This window comes from Ambystoma mexicanum, chromosome 14, assembly GCF_040938575.1.
Source record: "Ambystoma mexicanum isolate Mex_15411 chromosome 14, UKY_AmexF1_1, whole genome shotgun sequence".
Taxonomy (NCBI): Eukaryota; Metazoa; Chordata; class Amphibia; order Caudata; family Ambystomatidae; genus Ambystoma; species Ambystoma mexicanum.
Genome location: NC_090940.1, coordinates 84622550 through 84647277, shown reverse-complemented (window position 1 = coordinate 84647277; position 24728 = coordinate 84622550). Strand labels below are relative to the sequence as shown.

Here is a 24728-nt window from a genome sequence, read left to right as displayed (position 1 = left end):
GATTGAATCTATATCGTACCAGAGAAAGGACAGCTAATTGGCTCAACCATGATGAGCCAAAGATAATGAAATTTTGCTTTCCTTCGTGCAATGAACCTATTGAGTCAATGAAGCATCTTATTCTTGAATGCCCACATTTAAAACTTAAGCGACTATACAAATTTGTGAATATAGACTATGAAGATTGCTTGCAAATATTGTGGGCTCGTATGATGCAGGGTACGCACAAACCTTTAATATACGAATTGGTAAGCCTGTGTAAACACATTGAAAAGGAGTTGATAAAGTATAACCATAAATGATATTAAGGGCTTGATAATTCGCAATGCTCTGATTGCAAATATATATGTCCTCGATGTTGAAAACCCTTAAGATTCTCATGTAGATACTTTAATGTCTCACGGTGTATTTCTTTTATATGATGTTTTGTAAAGGTTCTACAAATGTTTTTATTTTTGTAAATGAACCAAACACACATAAAGAAAAAAAATAATAATAGTTCTGCTCAATAAGCAAACCCAAAGTCTTTCTGAGACCCGTAATCTACAAATCCAATTTCAAAGGCTTCAAAAAGTCGAGCAGAAAAATGGGAGGGATTTCCTCACTCCACAGGCTTTGCATGGAGAGTGAGATTCCAGTCTGCTTCTGTGTGGTCCTCTGGCCTCTGGTCTTCCTCGCCTGCTTTGCTCCAGCTCTGCGTACCACTCTGCCCCTGCCCATTGGTGGTTTTAGTTGGGCCTTCATCTCCTCTCATTAGCAAGATGCTGACTCTTCCCGTCAGTAGCAACTCGCAGCATTATCAGCATTTAGCAAGAGCAATTGGTCTTAGCGTTCTGTCTCACTATCTGCTTTTAGCAAAAGCACAATGCTTGTTTATGTCTAGGCTTCAAAAGCAAGGTCGACAGCAAGTTCCCTACTTATCACGCTATGGCTACTTGCTAAATAACGTACAGCCTGCATTCATCTGTTCTCTCCCATATCCAACCTTGCCTGGAAACATAGTTCCTTAAAATATTGTTTACAGGAACATTCAAAAATATTTTCTATAACGAAATGGGAGAGTTGGAACACTTCCTAGATGGTTTTGTAGTGCATCACAGAAGTATTGCTTTGAAATGTACTGGTGTGTTCCATAACAATAGATGAGGCTGGCACACAGCCCAGACACTCAAACTAAACATAATCCTCTGTTCAGGATTCTTAATTCTGCCCATTGCCTGAATACATTGTAATGCAATTTCATTATGTACATTCCTGTGTTGAGTACATGGCTTGGGATTAGCATTACATTCTTGGGGCTATGCCACAATGATTGCCATAAAATGATTTTCCTTTACTTGTCTGCTCTTAAGGGCTTCTTCCTCGGGAGTGTCTTGTCAGACAAGGTAACTTGGACCATTCTGGTTTCACTAGTTCTATATTCTGTCATCTCTAGGCTGCAGGTTTAAATCCTACTGATGGCCATAGTGGTCAACAGCCCTCCTATTCAGTGACCCATGTTCCATGAGTTGGTGGTCTATGGTGGCCACATAAAATTAGCAAATTACTTCTGGAATCCACAGGATCTGAGTGGATATTCTGAGTTTTTATACTGATTTGAGGGTTCTGAGTATTGCTTTTTGCTTCTCTCCTGCTTTTCTTTGCCTTCTCCTGCCCTTCATGCTTTGGCTGTTTCCCCATTCTCTTTCCTCAAATCCTTCTTCTACCTCTCCTCTTTTTGTCCCTTTCCCTTCCAATCCCACTTCTTCCTGTGTTGGTCTTTTTCCCTGCAAAACCCTTTTCGCCCCAAAAGCCCCCCTTTTTGCCACCTCTTTTCAAAAATAGAATTTTTACTAACTTGACATCTGTTTTATACTCCCTGGCATTGTATTCATTTTTGGGACATTGAAAGTAATCTGTAAGTAGTAACGCTGCCTCAGTATTAAAATTATGATTGTTCCAAAATAGGCATCACCCACACATCCCTGAGCCCATGTTTACTTGGAGGATGTTTTCTTTGGGTTCATTTTAACCCACACACCAAGCAACATGCTGTCACAGACCTGTCTCATTAGGTTTCCATGGGTTCACCCAGCAAGCCCAAGACATCAGCACTGTCAAGTATGATGAACTCCCAGCATCCCTCTGTATACATCAATGGGATTTCCTCAGGGCAAGCCCCACATGTAATTTGACTTCAATGGCTTTACTTCTCAGCAAGTCACACAGCTTATTTACTGCATCACGCTCCAAATAAGGTTCACCTCCATTTCATTTAAGAATCAGACGTTCTCTTCCTAGAGAGACAGTTTGACATATGTGCGCACATTTGTATATATGTCTAAGGGTTCCTATAGCAGCCCTACCTGGCAAGAGGGGAACATGAGTTGGGTGGGGGGATTTTTGATCAGCTGGCCCCAGGGTGCGACTGTTTACAAATCACGAATCATCATGAAAACCTTTCCACTGAAAATACTCAAACCCCCCCCCCCTGCCCAAAGTTGTATTTGTTAAAATAATGCTGTCTGTATTTGTGTTGACCTGCTAATTTGCTTCTCAACCCTTCATTGGCCCGTTTATTGCCTGATTCTGCTGGGGGTTCTGTGACAAGTTGCATGTTGCTTATTCTCTACAAATGCAGGGTCCTGATTTGGCTGTGTACTCTTGCCTCTTATACTAGGGCTAAAGATCAAGCACACCCTGTATGTGCAGAGTCAGCTAAGTACCTTGGCAGGTTGTATAATCTACATGACAAAGATTTAAATGTTAGCAGGGGTGATCCAGTTTTCATCCCTTCAAGGTTTATAAACAGTGTCGTTGCAATGCCAGCAGCACTAACCAGAGGCCCAGTTCCCTCTGTTTAGGCCACATAACTAGGGTTTCCCTTGACCAACTGGTTAAAGGGAAACTGTAGCCCCAGCCAAATGTGCTGATTTTCATTTCTCCTTCATGCAGAGACCTAGCTATAGCCATCACAGCCCCTCCCGGTTGTAACAAAATCCTGAGAACCAGAGCTCCACCATAGAGATCCTCACTACTACTAAAAAAAGGAGCCCTGCATATAGCTGATTTTGACTCTAAACTTACTGAGACACTAAAGATCCTTGCCTATTAGGGTCTTCCATTGCCCCCACCCAAATCTGCCACTTTCATGGATCCGCAAATAAGAGAAACTTGGGGCCCACCAGCCACAACTTTGTTGTAAGGTGTGTTGGTGGGTGTGAAGGGGTAAAATACTTCAACTCCAAAATGGAAGAAAGTTAGGAGCTACATTTGAAATAGTACACAACCTCCTCAAAATACAGCAAAATCAACCATGACTATCATTTTGCCAACAGCAAGTAGGACACAGCTCTTTTCCCTGGAGTCATATTATAATTTTTGAGTTTCATATACAATGGGCCTCATCACGACTTTGGCGGTAACCCTTAAATCCGGCGGTCACGCTATTACCGCCGGATTTAAGGGTCCCGCCGGCAGTAATAGCGCACATTTTTGGCAGATTTCCCCATTGAGCCCAATGGGGAATGGGGCATTCCCGAATGGGCTCAATGGGGAATGGGGATTAACATTACCGCCAAACTCATGATCCGGCGCTATTAGCCGGGGAGTTCGGCGGTAGGGCTAATACCGGTATTACCACCGGTGGTAACGCCCAAGTCGTGATGAGGCCCTATATCTGTTATCGTTATCTGGTTTGATTGTTTTCTTTTATTTTTTTTTCTTTCCGTGGGAAGGTCATCCATCAAATATTGTTTCTGTATGCCTGTATGGCATTGCTACCACCAGTACCCTTTATCACTGATTTTTGTTTTATTGTGCTTTTGTAAGGCACTTATACATCAAATTGTTTCAAAGCGCCCACAGGGTAAAGTGGAGGGAAAAAAGGCAAATAAAATAACAATGATGAACAAAGACAGAGGCGGCCCTACTAGACCTTGTGAACATTCGGAACGTGCAAATGCAGAGAGAGGAGGGACAAAGGAAGGGGATAAGTGCTAGAGGTTGCACAGAGGGGGAAGTGCCAGAGTCAGTTGCAAGGCAACAGGTAAATGCCTGGCAGAGACCACTTGGTAAAGAGTGCTCACCTGCCAATACCATAAGTGCAGGCCTATGGGACAGCACCGGAGAGTGGGTGCCCAACGGCAAGTGCAGGGAAGGGAGGAGGCTGAATGCAATTGGATGGAAGGCCAGGACACACAAGGGCCCAGGCCACCAAACTTGGTGACTGGGGTTTAGCACGAGAGGGGGAAGGAGGAGAAGGGGAAAGTCTTCAGGAGCCTTCAGAATTTGAGATTTGGCTCAAAACGGAGAGGAAGGGGGAGGTTGTTCCAGAGGAGGGAGCCAGCCAGCCGAGGAAAGAGATCAGCCACCCGCTCGCTGCATAGAGAAGTTCTTGATACGCAGAGAGTGGGAGCCAGAAGAACGTAGAGATCTGGACGAAGAGTATTTGGTGAGAGTAAGTTATAGATAGCGTGGTACCAGACCCCAGGCAACCTTATCGATGATGCAGAGGGATTTTAATTTGATCCATACAGCCACCAGGAGCCAGTAGAGTGATTTTAGGGCTGGAGAGATATGGTCCGTGGGCTTGAGGCTAAGGATAAGTCGTGAAGCCCTACTCTGGGTTAGCTGGAGGGGGCAGAGAGAGGAAGAGTAGAGGAAGAGGCTGTTGCAGTAGTCCAGCCTAGAGATAGATACATAGAGCTTCTTTGGAAAAGTGAGGAAAGAGAGGATACCTCTGAGGAGGTGGATTTGGAAATGGGCCTTCTTTGCAAGGTCCAGGGTGTGAGGAAGGAAAGGGAGGGGAATCGTAAATGACTCCCAGGTTTCACCTTCAGATAAAGGAGAGGGCGGAGAGCTCATAGAGGATGGCCTGAACAAAGGGAGAAAAGAGGGAGTAGGAGTCCTGTTAGGAGAGGATAGCAGAGAGGCAGTCAGGAATGGTAGAGGAAGTAGGGAAGAGGATCAGAGGGAAGTTTGAAGAAGAGTTGGGTGTCTACATAACACTGGAAGTGCAGGGAGAAAGTGGAGATAAGGTGAGCAAGCATGGCAAGATAGATGTTAAAGAGTCAGGGTGAAAGGTAGAGACCTGGGGAATGCCACAAGTGGAGATGCCCGTGGGAGAGGAAAAGGAATCCAGGATAACCTGGGAGGGACTGTCAGTGAGGAAGGAAGTTAGCCAGTCCAGTGCCCGCTCTGAGATACCCAGGGTATCATGGAGCTGTTTTATGAGGGTGGAGTGGTTGACCGTATGGAAAGCAGAGGAGAGAGAGAGAGTAGAATGAGAACAGCGGTTGAATTAAGAGTCAAGAGATGCAAGCAGTTCCTCACTGGCGTTCAGGAGAGCAGTTTCCATGCCTCTGAATGCTCGGAATCCAGATTGATGGTTATGTAGACAAAGAACGAGCTCAGTATGCAGGGTCAGTTGGGGGAAGAGCAACTTCTCCAAAGGTTTCCCAAGAAAGGGAGTGATAGAGCTGGGGCGCTAATTACCCAGACACAAGAGGTCGGCGGAAGGCTTTTCTGGGAGGGTGGGGGGTTGCACAAGGGAGTACTTTAGGGAAGAGGGGAAAGACCCAGTAGTAAGAGAGTGATTGCAGATGTTGGCAAGTGCAGGGGCAAGGGAGCCGATGTCCTTAATAGAACAGGGGAGACCTTCATAGAGCAGACAACTCTAGTGACCTCATCCGATATGATGGGAGAGAATGGATGGGGGGGGGGAGATGAGAGGCCAGGGGTGGGAGGAGGGGAGGGGCAAGGGGAAGAAGAACGAGTACTCGGGATGTCCTAAGTTTTTGCAGTGTAGTGCAGAGGGCCTGGGAGCGAAGAGGCAAGGTGGAGACTGCAGAAGCATTGGCTAGTTCCTTGCAGATTTTAAAGAGTTCAGCCATGTTGTTGGATGCTCCAGAGACACGAGCCTGGATGTGGGCCCTCTTCTTGCAACAAATGGAGAGACAATATTGCCTTTGGAGAAGGCGACAGGCTTGTTTGTCAGAAGATGAGCTACAGGTCTGCCACTTCTGTTCAGCGCTGCACTTGCGTTTCATGGCTACTAGAACGGAATCGTACCAGGTGTTAAGCTTGGTGGCATGTTTCAGGCGGATCCTCATAACTGGGACAAGAATGTTGAGCGTGTTAGTGATGGCGAGATGGAGGTTGCTGAGAGCAGAATCTGAGGTAGTCGGCAGTGGGAGGAGGGCAGGGGCGAAGGTGGAGAGGAAGGCGGGGGTGAAGGTGGAAGCGAAAGCAATGACTGACACTCGTTTAATCGGGCGGATGTCCGCGAATGAGGTTGGCAGAGCTGGGGGAGGTGTGGGCAGAGAGGATTTGGTTCGGAGGAGAGGAGGGAGTGTTCTGACCAGGAGAGCGGGGTGGAGAGCAAAAGATTAATATAAATGAGTGCATTGAGAGTGTGTCCAGCTGAGAGGGTAGGACCAGAGGGGGGGGGGCAATGGAGAGGCAGAGCAGGGTGCAGAGGTCACTGAAGAGAGTGGAAGCTGTGGTTGCGGAGTCAAGCTAGATGTTGAAGTCACCCAGGAGGAGGAGTTCAGAGGTAGATGACAGGAGAGAGGAGAAATCTGCCCATTCTGAGAGTAACCGGGAGATAGAGCCAGGCGGCCTGTAGATAGTGGCAATCGTTGGGGGGGGGGGGGGGGAGTGGGAGAGATGCCAAACTTGCAGACCAGGCTCTCGAAGGAGGAATATGGCTGGGTGGGTACGAGGGAAGAAGGGATCCACTCGTGGAAGATCAAGGCAACCCCACCGCCAGCACTGTTAGAGCGAGGCTTAGAGATGATCTTGTAGCCATCAGGGAGAAGGGAGTCAAATGCATTGACTGAGCTGGCAATGAACCACATCTCAGTAAGAGCAAGGACATCAATGTCTTCAGGAAGGAGGCAGATGTCCGTGTTTGATAGTAGAGCGAGCGTTAATCATGGCTAGATTAAGCATGTCTCTTCCTTTAAATGTTTTCCGAGGAGGTGTACAGGGGCGTGATACACCTGTCGGAGGAGGAGGTACAGAGAGTAAGGAGTAGCAGGATTTGGAAGGAGGTTTATGAGAGACGGCAGGTGCCAGTCAAAGAAGTGGAGGTTGGGTTGAGGACCCTGAGCCATGATGGTGCCATTGCGGTAGATATTAATGATACACCTGGATGATAAGCCCGCCAAGAGTACTTCCCATCTAGTGCCACCATTAATCGGGGAGGATGAGAGGAGAGACGGTGGCGATCAGATGAATCCATAGATGTGGAGAGGGGACAAAAAGAGGATATCTCTGACAATCTGTCTGGAAGTTGCGCTGATGTAGGTGTCTGTGGTCAGGAGGTCTTTTTTTTTAAACTTTTTTCTTTCAGACTTCGTTAGAGGGAGGATAGGTGATAGCATAGCAATTAGAATGTGTAGGGGAGAAGGTGAGTGCCATGGAGGTGAAGGAGAGGTGAGGATGAAGGATAGAGGGAGAGAAGAAATAGCCAGAGAGAACACAAATGCAGTACCAAGGGGGGGGCGGGGGGCGGTAAGGAAAAAGAAAACAAATGGTCTTAATGCACAGCTAGGTCCAACATTTGTACATGCACACAAGTGTGCAGGTCATAAGGCACAGCTAGGTCCAACATTTGTACATGCACACAAGTGTGCAGGTCATAAGGCACAGCTAGGTTGATGCGATTTCTAGGCATAGAATGGGTGAATTACTAGAAATATAAACACTATGTAGGCAATGTATGACCAATAACATGAATGAAAGGTAATGACATGGAATCAGTGATTAGGCATCAAGTGCGTGGCCGTGCCTGCTCTTCTCTGAGGGGCCTCAGCACCCAGCAAGGTGCAGTCTGTGGTCAGGCCACCTCCAGTCCACGTGCCACCCACTGGGTGCCCAGAACTCACAGCAGGCCTCCCGGAGGTCATGCCTCCATGCGGCAGCTCCTGGCCCGCACAGGCTCACTGGCCTTCTCTCTGCCATAGCGCATTCGGCAGACACAAGTGTACCACAGCTACACCAAATTGAGCAGTACCGCACACCGCTGTCATCGGGATGTTCAACCGGCCTCCTCCACCGGCACTTGCTTGCGGAGCTCAAACAGCAGCAGCCATCTTGTGCAGTGTACAGTGCACTAATGCACGGTGTAGCCTTCCAAGTGCTATCAGGGTTTGTAATTTCCCAGGCGCTGAGTTAATTAGTTCCTGGAGTCCCTTTATCAGTGCCTGGCAATAATTGTTTCCAGTGTTTATGGGCACCATAAGCTGCGTCTGCTGTGTCCCAGTGGAATTTTCAGAAATATCCACTAGATGGCAGCAGCACTATGACTGCACCAGAATACATGTTTTTGACACAGACTTGTGGAAGACAGCTGATGTCTGTATCCTACTTCCCAAGCACAGATGACTGTTGGGCAAAGTTTGTATGCAGTACCCTCTGGGAACACTACTGTTACTCACCACTCCGTTGAGGTCAAGGATGTAGATAGATGACCTTGGAGATGATGGGGGTACAAGAGTCAATATTCAGCCTTCACTTCCAGCCCCCTGAGTGAGTACAAGACTCAGGCTTCCTCAAAGAGGGGCTCTTTTCTACAATGTACCTCTCTGCTGTTTCGATTGGGACAGGCAGAGGTGTCAATTGAATAAAAGAGCGGGGAGAACACGCACCGCCAATACCAATGCTGTAAAGGAATACAAAGAATATTAAACAGTGTTGCGATAACCCAAACAATCAAACAGTGGTATAAGTCAAAAAATATGTAGGTTAGTATTGGAGTGGAGCTTCCCCAGGATGGATCTATGAAAATAAGTAACTAAACTTAATGAGTGGGACAGTGGAAGAGATACCCAAAAACAGCATGAACCAAAAAACAGACCAGAATAGTGGGTTTAACAGGATTGAAATAAGTCCCGATTTGGAGGCAAAGGCAGGAAAAAATAACAAACAAGAATATTAGTATAGGGAAGTAACCCGGCGGCACGAGGGTCGCACTAGTGTTGGGTTGGTGCAGTCTCAGGAAAGCGTTCGGATGCACTTTGATGGAATGTTCCCAAAGTCTAATAATCCAACGATGTCCCAGTATCAGTAAAAGGAAAAAATCCCCACCATACAGTAGCGAATGAAAGAATTAAAAACAGAGAGAGCGCTGGCAAATCTCACCCGAAATACCGCTACTGAATCCCCTGAGAATCCACACGTTCAGGCGAGGAGCGGAGTAGCTGTGGTGCTTCGAGTGGGTGTTTGTCGGCAGTCTGCGAAAAGGCAGCTGAAGCAGGAAGAGTCCGTTCCGCGACTGCCAGCCGGAACGGTGCCACGAGAGACTGTAGGAAGCAGGGAGAACAATCCAGTAACGTTCCGCGTCAAGAACCAGGAGGGTACGACGGAGACCAGGGGAGCGAGAGAGCAAGTCAGGAGCAGTCCGGGTCAAAAGCTGTAACGATCGATAAACAGTACATAGAAGGAGAAAGAGTCTCAATGATCCATGTAAGCGGGGTTAAAATCTCGGGAGGAGATTTCACGAAGGATAGGACGGACGTAACCGCAGTAGCTAGTAACGCTAATTAGCAGCAACGAGCCCCCTTGAAAGACGGCAATTTGAAGCCGTATGGGGCGTCTCTCTTGCCATACGTCTTTCACGTACAAGCCGTGTCAGCTGACACGGATTCCGCCGCAGTTTGTGCAGGCGCCATGGCAACATGTACCGGCTCCACAAACGAGCATGCAAATGAGCCGGACGCTGCAGGGGATTCCGAAGTGTAACTACTACAAACAACTATGACTACAGGTATAGGCAACCCAACATTTGGTATAAGCTTGTACTACAGTTTTGGTAGTGTGTTGAGCAGCCAGGCCTATCTCAAGAGGGGAAATGTAGTGGAGTTACACAAAGATTCACAGTTACAGGTATTCATATAAACTCTTACACTCAAGCTTTCTTGCATAAACAATTAATAATTTATTTATTAGTTATAAAGCCTTCTTCAGAAGGGATCAATAGAATAGTAACACGCAAATATACTTCAATACTGTACACTTTGAGTTTCTGGATCAGACGAGGCCCCTTTGGGATGGCCCACAGACGCAACCTACACCCACAGGTAACTTCAGTAACAAGGGTGCTGGGGACATTAATACCTTACTGTTGGCATTCAGAATACTCTTTAAAAGTTGGTAAAAGGCAAAGGTTATCAAACACAAGAGACCGCAAATATTCTTAAGCAGTGCAGATACTTTAAGAGTTGACTAGAAGTCATTCAATTCAATAGGCTAAGCCAAAGTCAATGGGCAAAAGTCTTGGAGAGGATAAAGCACTTCTGGTAAGTAATGGAAAAGTCTTTGCACAAGTTCTTAGCAGTCTTTGATGAAAAGAAGAATCAAATGTCGGGCCACAAGCTGATCAGACTTGTGGGTTGTGGAAGTTACGCGCACTTCTACAGTAAGAGGTACGCTTTCTTAGACTTGTTTTACAGTACCTTTGTAAAGAAGAAAAGATGCAGCTGATGAATCTGTTCCTGTGCAGCTCTGTAGATCTCACTGTTCCTGGGCCTCAGTCGTGGGGACAAGAGGGAGGACGTTGGGGGACTACTGCACTTTACTGGCACCGTCAAAGCTGGCAACTGGCAAACTTTACTTTCAGTGGCTGTTTCGCGTTTCAGCTCCTTGCGGTACAGCAAATGGCAATGAGCGTGGTTCCTGATTGTCAAGGTGGACTTTCCTCACATCTGAGGTCCCACACTCGTCTGAGGGGGGGTCAGGCTTGGTCAGTCCTGCTTCGTGGGAGTCTGGAGGATCTTACAAAAGCTGTAGGCCAGCTTGCAAGCAACGCACACAATCTGGTGTCCCTCTCCCTGGCTCTACGGTTTCCTGCAGCAACTCTGAAGAAATTCAACCAGCTCCGAGATGGGTGTCCAGGTGGCTTACTTGGGAGTTGATTGGTCCCAGCAACTCAAGGGGAGAAGTCGTCCTTGCAGAGGCTTCTCTGTCGATGCGAACTTGGCGATTCAGACGCAGCATGGCTTCACCGGGCAAACCAATGATCCAGGAGTTGCAGCAGCCGTCCTCTTCAAGCTCTTCTTCGGTTCCTTTGTCCAGTGGTCGACTCTGCCTTCCAAGCCAAGAGACTTGCCTTTTATTCAGTTCTCTCCCATTCATTCCAGCCTAGCTGTCATTCACCCAGCAGGGTGGCTGTCCTTGCCGGACAGTCAGCCAGCCAATCACCACAGAGTACATAAGGGTCTCCTAGGAGACTAAGCACAGGGAGCTACGGGCACCAAGCGCAGGGAGCTGCGGGCACCTCCCTCACTTCTTGCCTACCCCAGACACTCTGGAGCCAGAGGGTGGTTTCACTCCTGAAGCCCGCTAAAGGCGAATGAACAGAGACCAAACCTGGTTTGGCACGCATATAAAAAAACTCTAAAAGGACCTTTCCACAAAGACATGGTGAAAAACAAAAACCGGAGGCTGGACGCCATTTTGAAAAAGATGGCTCCAGTGGTTAACGTTACCGGGTCCGCGAACGGTCGCGGTAAATGCAAACCTTGGTAGTTCAAAATGAAACCACTGCCACCAACCAGTCAATTGAGGAAAGGGTAACATAAAAAAATGTTACATGAGCATTTAGACACGGGATACTAAGTAACCCCTCCAGCACCCTATTGGAAGATAGTGTTTGCTGGGTTAGCAAGTACAATGCTAAGTAAAGCCAATTTCACTTTACTGCCCTGGGAAACAGTAGTTTATCCCAGAGAAGGTATTTAAACCTTGGGAAATCTAAAAGACTTCCCTGTGCCACTGCACTGAGGGTGCTGCATGACACAATTGTAAAAGATGATGCCTATGGAGTTTGTTAGACTCCATAACCAAAAGAAACGCAGAGGTAAAATTCACACAAAAATACATGAGTGGGAAAAGGGTCACACTCTCCAGGTTAAAAAAAAATGAAGTCCTCAAAATCCAGCAAAGTTGCTGGGGTTCTGTCTCTAAGGTGGAGGGAATTAGCACATTTTTGAGAATTCTCCCTAACAATGACACATGCTTCCCATGATGTGAATGAGCTGCTAGATTTGGCGGGGACAGGGGTCTTCGCCTCAGGAAACCAGGGCTGGCTTTTTAATGATCATTGCATTGCCTCAATTGAATGTTAATGAAGGTGAGGGTTTGAGGAGGAGTGTACTGGAGTGATGGGCCCCCGGGCATTGTTACGAACACATTCCCCCTAAACCAAATTGTTTTGAAGTACTGCTCGGTACTTCAAGCCCCCATAAACAGACGTGTACTCTCCCGGCCCCAACATAGCATCACATTTGTTGAAATAAACACCAACTAGAACTCGCCGCAATGTTACCAGTATGATTCTGTGACGGATAATGGATTAATTGAGCACTGATAACAATCATTAAGCAAGCATCTTTATTTTGCCTTTCTAATAAGAGGTATAACGGTGCGTGTTATCAAAATGTAAATGGCATCGGATTGACCTGCAAGCACCATATTTAGAAAACAAGTCCTATACATTCCATAGTTTATTTTTCCTCATTCAAGGTTTGTGAAATACCTTTGCACCTTGTTGGTACATTAACGATAAGCAGGTAGTCACTTTGTGTTACAGTATACAGAATATAAATAAGATTGTATAGGCGACAGCATGCCATATAAGGATAAGAAGGAAAAAATAGCTCACTGCAGACCGCAGTTCCTTTCTAAAACCTAGTTTTGGGGTGTCCGTTTGGTTGCACATTCTCATAAATCTGAATCTGGGCAGCAGATCTGTACTTCACAGGTTGCATGTGCCAATATCAGCTTTGCTGTTGAGTTTACTCGTAACCCTGGGATAGGCAGCAAGCACACACATACTATTAGTATGTTTCACGATTTCCTGCCTGTAAGATACTACTTTGCTCATCCAGCAGTCATTGATTTCAAGATCTCACCTGACTGATCCCTACACAGCTGAATTGGATATCGGTTTACAAAGTGGAAAACTGTGCCAGAAAAGTAAGATGGTAGCATTATGATGGCATGTTTGTCAGAGCATATGTCCTAAAGTCAACGTGGTTCTACAAAGTACAAGCCAAAGCATGATGCAGACAAACATCTGTGTGAGCTTCTTTCGCTACCATCAGCTGCAGGGAGGATATGCAGCTCGACAAATCCAACGGAGTAGTGACTAGAATTATGTGCCTAGTCTGTTACTCAGAACTGACATAACACAATAGACACATATTTGCTAAAACGTGTTTCTCTGTTTTGTCTCCATTGAGACACAGCCCATTTGCTGCCATCCATGCTTGGATGGTCGCATAGATCATGTGGAGAGACTTTGCGTCTTGTTCGTAGGAGCTAGAGAGGGGTATGAGGACCTGAGTGTCGTTAACATAGTTTGTGTATGCTATGCCGAGGATGTGCAGGTTGTCAAAGAGAGACTTAGTAAATAGGTTGTACAGAGTCAGTGCTGAGCAGGAGCCCTGGGGTACTCCGCAGTGAATGGTGGTTGGGCTGCACAGGTCTGGTTGGAGAAGACCTTAATGGCTCTATCCTCCAAGAAGGAAGTGATCCATGTGGTGGCTTCTGTGGAAAATTAAGCTGCATTGGTAAGATGTTTGCTGAGTCTTGTGGTCAACAAGATCAAATGCAGCAGATAGATCCAGAGGGAGAAGGAGGAGAAGGCCTGGTTTACCTTTGTCCATGATTTCAGATATTTGGTTTTTAAGGTCTAGTAACGCAGATTCCGCACCGTGACCTTGACTGAACCCAGATTGCCTCTTACCAAGGATGCGATTGGATTCGAGGAAGTGCTTAATTTGATTGTAGGCTGCCTTGTCAAGAATTGTAAGGAGTAACGGGACTGTTGTAATAGGGCGGTAGTTGTTGGGGGCAGCAGGGTCTAGAGAGGTTTTTTAAGGAGGTGGCATACCCATGCTTCTTTTATACAGAGGGGGACAAGGCCTGTTGCGAATGAGGCATTAATGAATGCTGTCACAAACGGTACAAGGGAGTGTGGACATTCTTTAATGATGGTGGCTGGACAGTTATCACCTTTGCAGATGGAAGGCTTTAGGTGTTTGAGGAGGTCAAGGACTTCTGTCTCAGTGATATCTGTGAAGGAGAAGATGCTCTTATCTTGGAGAGTGGTGTTTATAATGGGCGAAGGGGTGGGTTTTGTTTAGGCAAGGCTATGTGGTGAGCACGAATTTTGATCTGTAGAAGGTCTATTTTATTGAGCATGGCTGATTGAATAGAAGAACACCATGCTTCATCTTTAACAATGTTGTCTGTGCTGGTGGTAGGAGTGACTAGGTCTCTGAAGATGGCGAACATTTCTTTGGAATGTGACTGGGCATTTGTAATTCTGGTATTTGGCCTTAGCATGGATGATGGCTTTTTTTATCAGGTCCCAGTGCCAAAAATCCTGCAGGAGCAGACGCAAGCCCACCAATCCTCCAATCCAGTCCACCCAACAGTCAAATGAACAACTGCTCGATAGACTAAACTGGGGGAAAGGGGGAAGTGGAGAACAAAACAAACGGTCCGGATTCCTCTGGCCTCCTTAATTCTGGAAACACCGGTTAACCTGCAAATAACACATCTCAGATTTAACATTCAATAATTAATCTCAACAATAAATTATTTTCCATCTTTTCTTTTGAATAAACTTTGATCTTTTATCACTGTCACTTATCTGTAGTTGTTTCCAGACTCTAGTTTTCTTTAAGAGATGTGCTTTCTTTACTCTGTTTTCTTGTTTTAATCTGGAGCTCTTGTGCGCTGTGACCATTCCTGTGCTGATCTTGATGAAAGGCAGTTTAGAACCTCTCCAGAGGTTCCAAACAACATCACAATAGTCACTGGCCAATCACTGCTGAACAGGAAGTTCTCCATCATGAGTTGGGACAATAGTTGCTGGCTGAATGGTAGATCAGATTAAGGAAATACCTTTTCAATGTAAATGACCCTCCTTAACCACTACTAGCCTCTTAGTAATTAATGATGCCTAACCTGACACCTCCTATTACCCAGGGACCTGACAGTACCCCCCCCCCCCGGCAAAGCCCTGCCCCAGGGCCAGGTTTCTCAGGTCTACGTAAATGAAATCTCTTGACTAACATTGGTGAGTGTACATCTTGCTTAGCTACCCATGATCTTTCCACAGGTCCATACCCTTTCCAATCTATTAAATACTGCAATTTACCTCAAACCAATCTAGAATCCAGAATGTCCTGAACCTCATACTCCTCTCCTGAACCATCAACACTAACTGGACCTGGTACCTGAGTTAATCTGGTTCCCGAAATACAGGGTTTCAAGAGGTTGACATGAAATGTGGGATGTACCTTTTAAGCTAGAGGGCAACTTGAGCTAAGCTAGAGGGCAACTTGAGCTTAGTAGTGACTGGAGAAATAACTTTGTCAATTTCAAATGGCCCCAGGAAACGTGGGCTAAATTTATCTTTACCCTTCAGAGCTATATTCTTGCTGGAAAGCCAAATCAAATCACCTGTTGAATAAATTGGAGCTGCCCTACGCTTTCGATCAGCAAACCTCTTGTAATTTGACTTGCTCTTCTGCAAAGCCTCTATAGTCTTCTTAACATTCTCAGCCATGGCTCTCAATCTACTCTCAACATCGGGAACTTCTACTTCTTCCAAATTCACATCCTTAAGAAATCTGGGATGAAACCCCTGATTCAAATAAAATATTAATCAGACAACCTTTTGAATTCATCCTTGGAGGTGTTACTGGGCTTAGTTTGCCATTGGGTCAGGGCATTACGTTTGAGGGTACGTAGCGCTTGAAGTTCTGCTGTGTACCAAGAGTTAACATGCATAGATTTCTTGGCTCTTTTTGGTTCCAGTGGGGTGATGGCGTCAATTGCTATTTTGAGGGTGTCATTGTACAATTCTGCTAACAAGCCAGGGTCTTTTGGGAATGGGGGCTTGAAAGCAGGGGCCTCAAGAAAAGGTAGGAGGTTGTCTTTGGAGAGGTTACGTGAACTTCTCGCCAATACTGGGGTGCAGGTGTATGCGTTATAGTGGCAGTGGCTCTAGGGATAGTGAATTGGATGAGGTGGTGGTCAGTCCAAGGGTATGGGGTGTTGGAACTGATGGTGGAGGAGCAGCTATAGTCAGCCAGTCAGTCTTTTGCAGTGGGTTGGCCTGGTGATTCTTTGCTCAAACCCCATGTCCTTAAGTTCCTTTGCAAGAGCTTTGGCGAGTTTGTCTTTAGGGTCGTTGAGGCCCAAGTTTAAGTCACCAAGAAGAATAGTTTTGGTAATGGTTTTAAGGTCCTCTCCTGGGAGTTGAGTAAGTTAGCCTGAAAGTCTGCAACCGGGCCTAGGGTCCGGTAGACAATATGCATAGTAATTGTGCAGTTGGGGGAGATGGAGAGTTTGGCATAGATGGCATCAGCGTCACCTTCCAGTGGGAGTTGACTATTCTGAGGGACAGAGCTTCTTTGACTATGATGGCTATTCCACCCCCTTTCATGTGCCATCTGTCTTGTCGGTGAATGGTGTAGCCTGAAGCAAGAGCTAAAGAGATAGCAGGTCCAGCTGCATCATGAAGCCAGGACTCTTTAATGCCTAGGAGGTCCTGATCGAGGTTGGTGAGAAGGTCGCAAATCTCAGTAGCTTGGGCGGGGAGCGTCTGTGCGTTTATGAGGGCACAATTGATGGGGGGGGGGGGTGCTCTTATTGACAGATGGAGTGACCATGGGTATTGTGGGAAGAGAGTAGTGGAATCCTGGTGGGCAAGGTGTAGTAGAGAGATTCGTAGATAGCGATCAGAGGGCTCTAGGAGTGGCAAGGGGTTTGTCAGGGAGTGGCAGGGGCCCTGCAGGGGGTATCTTGGTGGAGGCTTTTTGAGAGGTAACAAGCATGAGGTAGCTGGCATCTAGCCGCGTAGTGGCAGTGAGGCATGATGAACGTGTGCCCAGCATACGTTTTCTGAGAACCGTTGGCCTAGGGCGACTTTGGTGTTGTGCAGGTTTGCTGCGGGACCTCAGCATGTGATATCTGTGAACAAGGAAGTCCGAGAGACTGGTTGTGGCAACGGCACGCAGGCTAGGTGCATTTTATGGGCAAGAGATGGATGGTAGAAAGGGAGTGGGGTGTGTCATCAGAGTTGGGGAGAACGGTGGCCGTCTCACGCAGGAGAGTGTGGGGTGAGCAGGCTCGGTGAGATTCTGATGCCATGAGAGAGCATTGGGGAGTATTTGGAAAAGGCAAGCTGTTCAACTCTGGTTGTAGGCGAGCAGGCGAAGAGGCACTGTGGTAAAATGCAGTGGCAGAAATGAATTAGACGGCAGGGTGCTGAGCAACAGCAGCGATGACCTGTGTATGGCTAGTCCCTTGTGGGTAATAGAAAATAGCAGAGAAGAACTAGGGCAACAAGCTGGGATATGACAGTGACATATTGCAAGGCAGAGATACAGTGTTGCGCAAACTCCTAGCAATGGCAGTAGGCAGGCAAAAATGCTAAACTATTGCAGTACAGTTATACAGAAACATAGATACATTGAACACGCTGCTCAGGAACGGCAGTAGGCAGGCAAAAAATGATAGGCTATGTTCAATGAATACATTCCACAATTGTAGCGATGTAGAGCAAAACAGAGTACTGGGTGATGACTATAAGTAGTCAAGAGGGGGTAGATAAAGTAGCAATGCTGTAAAGGTGCCACTGTGGGCGAGCTAAGCGGATCTTTGGTTGTGCGCCGTAATGGTGACTAAGTAGGATAGGTAGCCGTAGGCACTAAAAACTATGCAAACAATCATAGAAGTTACTGTAACATGCTATGTAGGGTCAGGACATGTTGATAAGGACAGGTGTGGTGATACAGTACTGCTGTGAGGCAGAAGCCACTGCTTATGTGACAACAAAAATACATATCTGGAGCAGTAGAGGCGACGGACATGAAGTGACTCGATCTTAGAAGATTGATCGGGGAACTGTTACTTGCTGCATATCGTACCTTGGTGATGAGCGAAGGCAGGTAGAGAGACCGCGCATCAGCGGCCGTAGAGCAGGACCAGTCCTTGGTGGCGACCGTGGCAAATACGGAGGTTGTATTCAGACGTTGGCAAGCGAGACAGGGCATGGCGGGCGGTGAAGCCGGCAGGTAGGTACAAGCCAACGAAGAGCAAGGGGTGGCACAGGGTCTAGAGGAACTGATGATGAAGGCTCGTGGGACACGGGATAGGTCAGAAGAGTGGTGAGTGTGCAGGGTGGGTTAGAAGCGTAGCAAACATTCCCCGTTCCTCTCGCCTCCGACAGGCTCGGGACAGGAGTCTTACTCACGGGACCTTAGACAAAGGGGCCGGCTGAACTCCTCCCGGTTCAGTGATTGGTAGGATAAAGGTAGGTTCAACCAATCACTGGCCGGTTGATGGCTGCAGCCAGCAGACTATAATCCGGTGGCCATCTTTGAAATTCAAATCTCGGTGTAATTCAAGGCAGGAAACGAACAGGTAGCTCTGCAAAACTGCAGATGCTGGTCTATGGCGGCAATGTAGCGCGATGTAGCAGTTTCGGAATTAAACAATGCTAATTTCAGGCAAATATCCAATATTGAAGTGAAAATACTCTGCTAGGGAGGTTCTCTTCAAAATGAGCCCTGAAGCTCATGCGTATGATAAAGGTTGCATTGTGTTTTTAACCAAAAAACCGAATACAAACATTATTTTGATATTTCTTGGTGAGAATAGGAGTGCAGAAAGGGTTAGCTTTCAGAAATCTGGGGTTTTTCCAGGACACCATAAATACTTTTCTGAAACTAAATTTGATAGCTCATGGTCAGAGTAAAGTCCTGACACCCAGGAGCTACTTTCAGCTCCTGCTCCATGTATCCCAGTTCCGACCCCGGGGTTATACAAAACATAACATAATATAAATTGTATCCTCAAACACCTGCTATGTTCAGTACGGATAGGGCTGACCCAACTGAAACACAATATTAAATCTAGGTAATTATTTCAGCAGTCTCTTGGTATTTTCTGAGTTTGTTTTCTAAGTGACTAGCCACCAGCTTGTATGCTTTACTAGCACTTAAAGATGAGCCTTGGAATGGCTTCCAGTCTACACTTTCTGCCTGTGAGCTGCATGGAGTGCTACTTTTGTGTTTTTCACAAGCAGAACGTGGAACTTATCCGCTGACACTTTTATAATTAATAGTTAAAGTTAAGTTTAAACCCTGATAGCCAGACATTGCTTTGTCATTCTGCAGTCTAAATTAAGTAGCATTGAGCTGGGTAAAAAACATTTAAGCAAATGTACATTCCTGTTTTTATTTCCACAGGGAGCTTAAAAATGATGTTTGTCCCTGTTTCGTAATGCTACTAGCTTTGCCGGATTACACAACACTGATGTGTGTGGTCAAGTAGGGAAGCTAAAATGATTATGCTGGTGTTAGGGGAGTTTTCCTAAAGTCCACCTGGAGTTAAGACTCTATAAAACCATCGCTTGATAAACCAGTCCCCAACTCTAAGTATAAGTCTGTACTACCCAAAGGATTTGGTAGAAGGGCAGAGAAGCCAGGCTTATTTTAGGAGGAGGATGTGAGCTGCAGGCAAGTACACTGAACACAGTCAATACAATAGTTCAAAGAAACGTTTCCACACAGTTATAGTAAAATATACTTTTATTTTATATACACAAGGCAAGTAAGTAAATACTCTTTTAGACTAACCAATACACCTAGGAAGAATTCACAATACGTTTCACTGGTAGTTACTCACTCTTAAAATTATGACACTGACAGTTCTACAGTATTACTTGTAGTGCCGCCCACTCGCATTTATTACAGAGAAATTATAGGTTATTTCATGTATTAAAGTCACATCGACCAAGTCTGTAGGAAGGGAAAAAGGGGTTATTCAAAACTTTAGCAGTAATTCACTTTATAGTAATACTTTTTAAAGCTTCTAATGCTTTAGCAGTCCAATCCCTAACTATCCAAAAGTCGGTGTAGGAGTACAAGAAAAGTCTTCCGCAGGAAAGGCAAAGTTCCTTTAGTCACTAAAATAAAAATGCTTAGCAAGATAACACATTGTATATGGACCCTGCTGCATAGGACACAAGCTGCGAAGCCTTGGCCAGAGGTATAGGGGAACACCCAAATACCTTGTAACGCACTCCAGTCATGCTGGAGTGACTATTCAACTTAAGGTAAGTTCTACCTTGAGCCCCACTGTACCTTCGGTCAGAAGAAGCAAATGTAACTGGATTCTTCCCTGTGCAGCAGCAACCGGCCCAGTCACCCGATTCCTCGGTCTGGTGACGAAAGGAAGGACTATGAATTGGATGTCACAGCAGCAGTCGCAAAAAAGGACCCTCAGCAAGGATGTCTTCGGTCTCCCATGCCAGTCTTTAGTTCTGGTGCCTTATAAACTCCAATAAGGCTGGTTATCGGCTGGTCAATCTTCCTCGATTCTGAAGTCCGGCACTCTGGTGAGGGGACTTGTGGATTCTTGCATCTGGAGGTCCAACTGGAGCTCACCAAAGTTCTGGGCAGATTTGTTCTTGCAAAGATGGTGCACTGCAAATGGGTTGGAGTTCTCCTGGTATTCGCGGTTTGCAGCCCTGGAAGGTCGCAGGACCTGGTGGTGAGGGGGTGCTCGACCTGCAGTTCGTCTTGGGGCTTGATATCCCGCCAGCCAAAAGGAAGGAGTCGTCCTCTTCGGAGCTCCTCTGTCGATAAAACAGGGCCAGGACAGCAGTGGTCGCTTCACGGTTACTGTAAGGGACTGCAGGCATCTCTGGTCATCATCTTTGAATCTTCTGTTCCAGTGCCTCAGGACCTCCTTATTTTTGGATTTTCCATTCACTCCTGAAAACTCAGCAGTTTTGACAGCCACCCGCCCATTGGGAACTGGTTCTACTCAGGAACTCTGGCAGACATAGGACCGGAGAGGGTTAAACCCGTCCCCTGCTTCCTGCCTTCAGACACTCTGGAGCCTATGCGGGGACACAAATGGTTCCTGCCAAAGGCAAAACTCACACATACCTCCCCCTCTTTATGGTAGTAGGGCTAGACAGCGCACGTAAATGGCAATGAAAGAAAGGAGCCACCATGTTGGACCATAGGTGACCCTATTGTGCTTAACCAAGACATTGAATACAGTTTGCAGTAAACAATAGCACAATAGTTGGTAGAACACATCGACTGCCACCAGCCATAACTGTAGGGTTGCCACTGTGACCAAAACATCGCAGGAGCAGAGGTAAGGGGGATACTAGCTATCCCCTTAGTACTCCACATAAGGTAGTGTGCTAATCTCTCATACATTGAAGTTTTAGGAAGGATACAAGTATCCCTCTATCCTTAAGAACTGTTGTTTGTAAGGCTAGTCAAAGAATATCAAAAGGAGAACCCAAAGGGTTTGCAGCAATCCTGCACACTGGATGCTGTGTGCTGCAAAACTGTAACACAGATGCCTTTAAGCAGACTCTGAGAGAAGGTCATTCAGAAGGAACAGAGTTCCCTAAAGTTGGAGCAAATAAGAATGAATGCGGGGGGAAAAAGGCTTCAGGAGAGAAAGAGAAAGAAAAGGTCCAGAAGTATCACTAGGAGAGGGGCTTACGCATAAACTGATACATCTCTCCCTAACAGCTGATCTCGTTAATCCTCAGCATTGCCATCAGAGCTCATCCCACAAAGAGCTCATCCCCTTCAGTTCTTGGTGTGCTCTGTACAAATTAGGTGTTTTATAGACCGGTTTCGACAATGAGCCGGGTGACCTTGTTGCGCGGACACCCGCTCCACGTCCTGGCTATTATCCCAGAGCAACACTGTGTTATTTCTCAATTAGGCTTGACCACTATAATACAAGCTGGGTTACTTTCCTGTTGTGTGGGCATTTACCATTCACTCTGGCTGTGATCCCAGAGTGACACCACGCTTGTGCTCAATCAGGCCTGAATGCTACAACATGAAGCTTCAAACACCAGATCCTTCTGATGGGCGCACGGCACGATTGAAAGTGGCACAATGTGGATGATTCCTTAATGACACTTTAACAATTAGATTGACCCTGATAAATGCGGCTATATTTTGGGGCTCACGCCAAACTCTTGGTCTTCAGTTCCTCAATGGTTTAATTAAGCCTTGATGTACCTTTAGAAGATTTTAATTAATTGTTGATATTTTGTATAAATCAGTCTGCTGTCGAACACACTATCTGGAAGGAGTTGATATATATGGTTTATATTTTGGAAGTTTCCTAACACCATAGATACGTTATTTGCTTCAAGTATTGGTTTACCCTAGAGTGTCCTTTTTGTATATCTGATCTGAAAAATGCATCTGAAAATCAGCATTTACCTCCTCTATTGAAGACGAGTACAAATAAGAGGGATGGCAGAAGGATATTGGGGGGGGGGGGGGTGGTCGAATAAGATGTGACAAACACCCTTTCCCCAAAAATCGCTATACATGGGAAGAAACCACATAAACCCTTAGACTGCTTTCATGGGGAAGGGTTCAAACCAACATGTCGGGTTGCTTTGAATATGGAACATAAAAATAACTGTTATTTTGTTTCTTGTCCCCACAGAAAGAAAGGTTGCGTCAGAAAGAAGCAAGTGTGGCCCCCAACTGACAGGACCCATCAACCAGTCAGACCCTTCAACCAGTCTGGACTTTTGAGGGGCCAGCCCATGTGTGATGCTGCTCTGCAGCCGTTCCGTGAGAAAGCAAGGGCCAGAAATGGTTTGCTTCACCTTTTCTGTACTACACACATCAAGTTTGAGGCACGGAAGGGCTTGAGAGCCCCTTGGGTGGCTTTCTGGTGTAGCTGAGAAATCAGCAGATTGATTACCTGTGTCGCACTTCAGCTGGTAGCGATTAACTGCAAGAGGCAAAGTTATTTATGAAGGAGGTGATGGCTCATGCATGCTGAAGTAGTCCTTTTGGAAGATGGACAAAGACCTCAGAAGACCGGAAGAACTTGAATCTCTGCCTGGCAGTTTGTCACAGTTTCCTGTTCTGCAAGCCCAATCCTTGCAGGCGCTGTCTAGCCTACAGTCCCCTAGCACTGCTTTGGCTAGCTGTAAGCAGCACTTTGAGTTGAACTGTCTCTTATATTGACCAAACCAGTTAGTTTGCAATGTAGCAGAATTTGTATATTTTACATATCCCCTGATCATAGCAATGACTAATGCACATTTACGATCCCTAGACAGCTATTGTGACTGTCTAAGATGCTGTCGCAATAACTTCTGTTATAGACCCCTTCCTTTCAAACCGCTGAAGTATATCCTGCGATGCATTCTGCGTCCATTTGAACATTAATACTGCTCTACCAATGATGTGGAGACTACTTTCCTGTTCAGCTTCAGAGGAGAGGTTGATGGGGAGGGAAAAGGGATGCGTGAAATCCTCCGTTTGGATTGGTTATTCTTCTAATAATGGCCTGGAACAAGCCCACTGGTTGGGCAAAGAATAAGCAAACAGAATTGATAACTTTTAGCTGCACTTAGTGCTCAAAGGGAAGCATTAATTTAGCATCATCGAAAACTCAACCTTTTATCAATTGCCCTCTCATTCATCTTCCAAACTTGGCTTCCTTTTCTCTTTGTTTGAATTGCCCCTGGGTTGAGTGGCCTGTACAGTGGCAGGTGGCACATGGATCTAAGCACCATGCAAACCACCATATGACTGTGCAGGTGCACGCTACCCCCGAATGACCGGACCGGACTTGAGATGTAAAGCATAGTCCTTGAGAAGCTGCACTATGCAGGTACATGGACAACCATGCAGAGTCCATCCACCACACACAACGAATTATAAAGTAAACACTTTTTTGTCAAAACACTTATTTTTCATAAAGGTTTGCCGTTTGTCCTTTAGAAGTAGTATATATAACATTCAGCTGCATCCTTTATTTCTTCCCTTTTCAGGCTAAAGTGTATACCACAGTGCCATTCTTTTCATATTCCTTCAGATGTATTCATCCCTTTTTAGTCTGGATCATTTACCTTTGTTTTGAGGACTACTAAAGGCACATTAAGGACTAATCTTTCACCCATATTATATCTTTAATTGTTTCATTGTGGGCCCATCACCCAGACTGCCAGGCCTTTTCCAGAGTTGGATGAGAGCAGTGCCAGGGCAAGATCTGTAAAAATGAGACCCTACTCTTGTAAAAAATAAATCCTGATGGCCCGAGAGCAGTGTCCACGTTGTTCCATCCCTCATGGGCAGTGCTTTCTCTGTAAATTGACTACATTCCTGCAGATCAACTTCAGCTTCTTTCAATGGAATGTCCATGCATTCATGCAGAAAAGTGCTGGCACTTTCTCTACAAATTCATTGTATTCCTGCAGGAGATCGTTCCTTGACACCTCAATTTATACATAGTCTTCTCGTGAAGTGTTCTTGGAGACGTACATTATTTTTGAAAATGATCTATTTCAGTGGGGTTGGGGGGCTGGTACTATGCGTTCTGATTCCTACTGATATTTAGTCCTACTTGAAATGTAATATGCATTCATAGAAATAAAGTTCTGCTGCTCTTTTAGTTTACTTCTGTTCCCGTACAGAAGTGTTCCTGTGGTGCTTTTCCGAGACATGCTCTTCATTACTGCAGAAGTGTGCACACCCTACATTCCTGCAGGGAATAGCTGCAACTTCCCATTGCTTGCATGTCTGTATTAGTTGACTATTCTATCCTAATTCTTGTAAAAATAATTTGTTATAGCGCAGAATTGGTGAATTTCACATCACAGAAACCACTCATGCAGGGAAGGGCTATTGCTTTCTGTATAAACG

At 45.9% G+C, this 24728-nt stretch overlaps 1 protein-coding gene across 3 annotated transcripts in view; it reads left to right on the top strand.

Moving 5' to 3' along the window:
• FMN1 (formin 1) overlaps positions 1-24482 on the top strand; it is a 1014107-nt gene extending 989625 nt beyond the window's left edge. For all 3 annotated transcript variants that reach the window (XM_069638563.1, XM_069638562.1, XM_069638564.1), the window contains one exon: positions 22513-24482. In XM_069638563.1, the coding sequence (XP_069494664.1) occupies positions 22513-22557 (45 nt within the window). In that variant the 3' untranslated portion in view covers positions 22558-24482. The remainder of the gene's footprint in view (positions 1-22512) is intronic.
• The last annotated feature ends 246 nt before the right edge of the window (positions 24483-24728 follow it).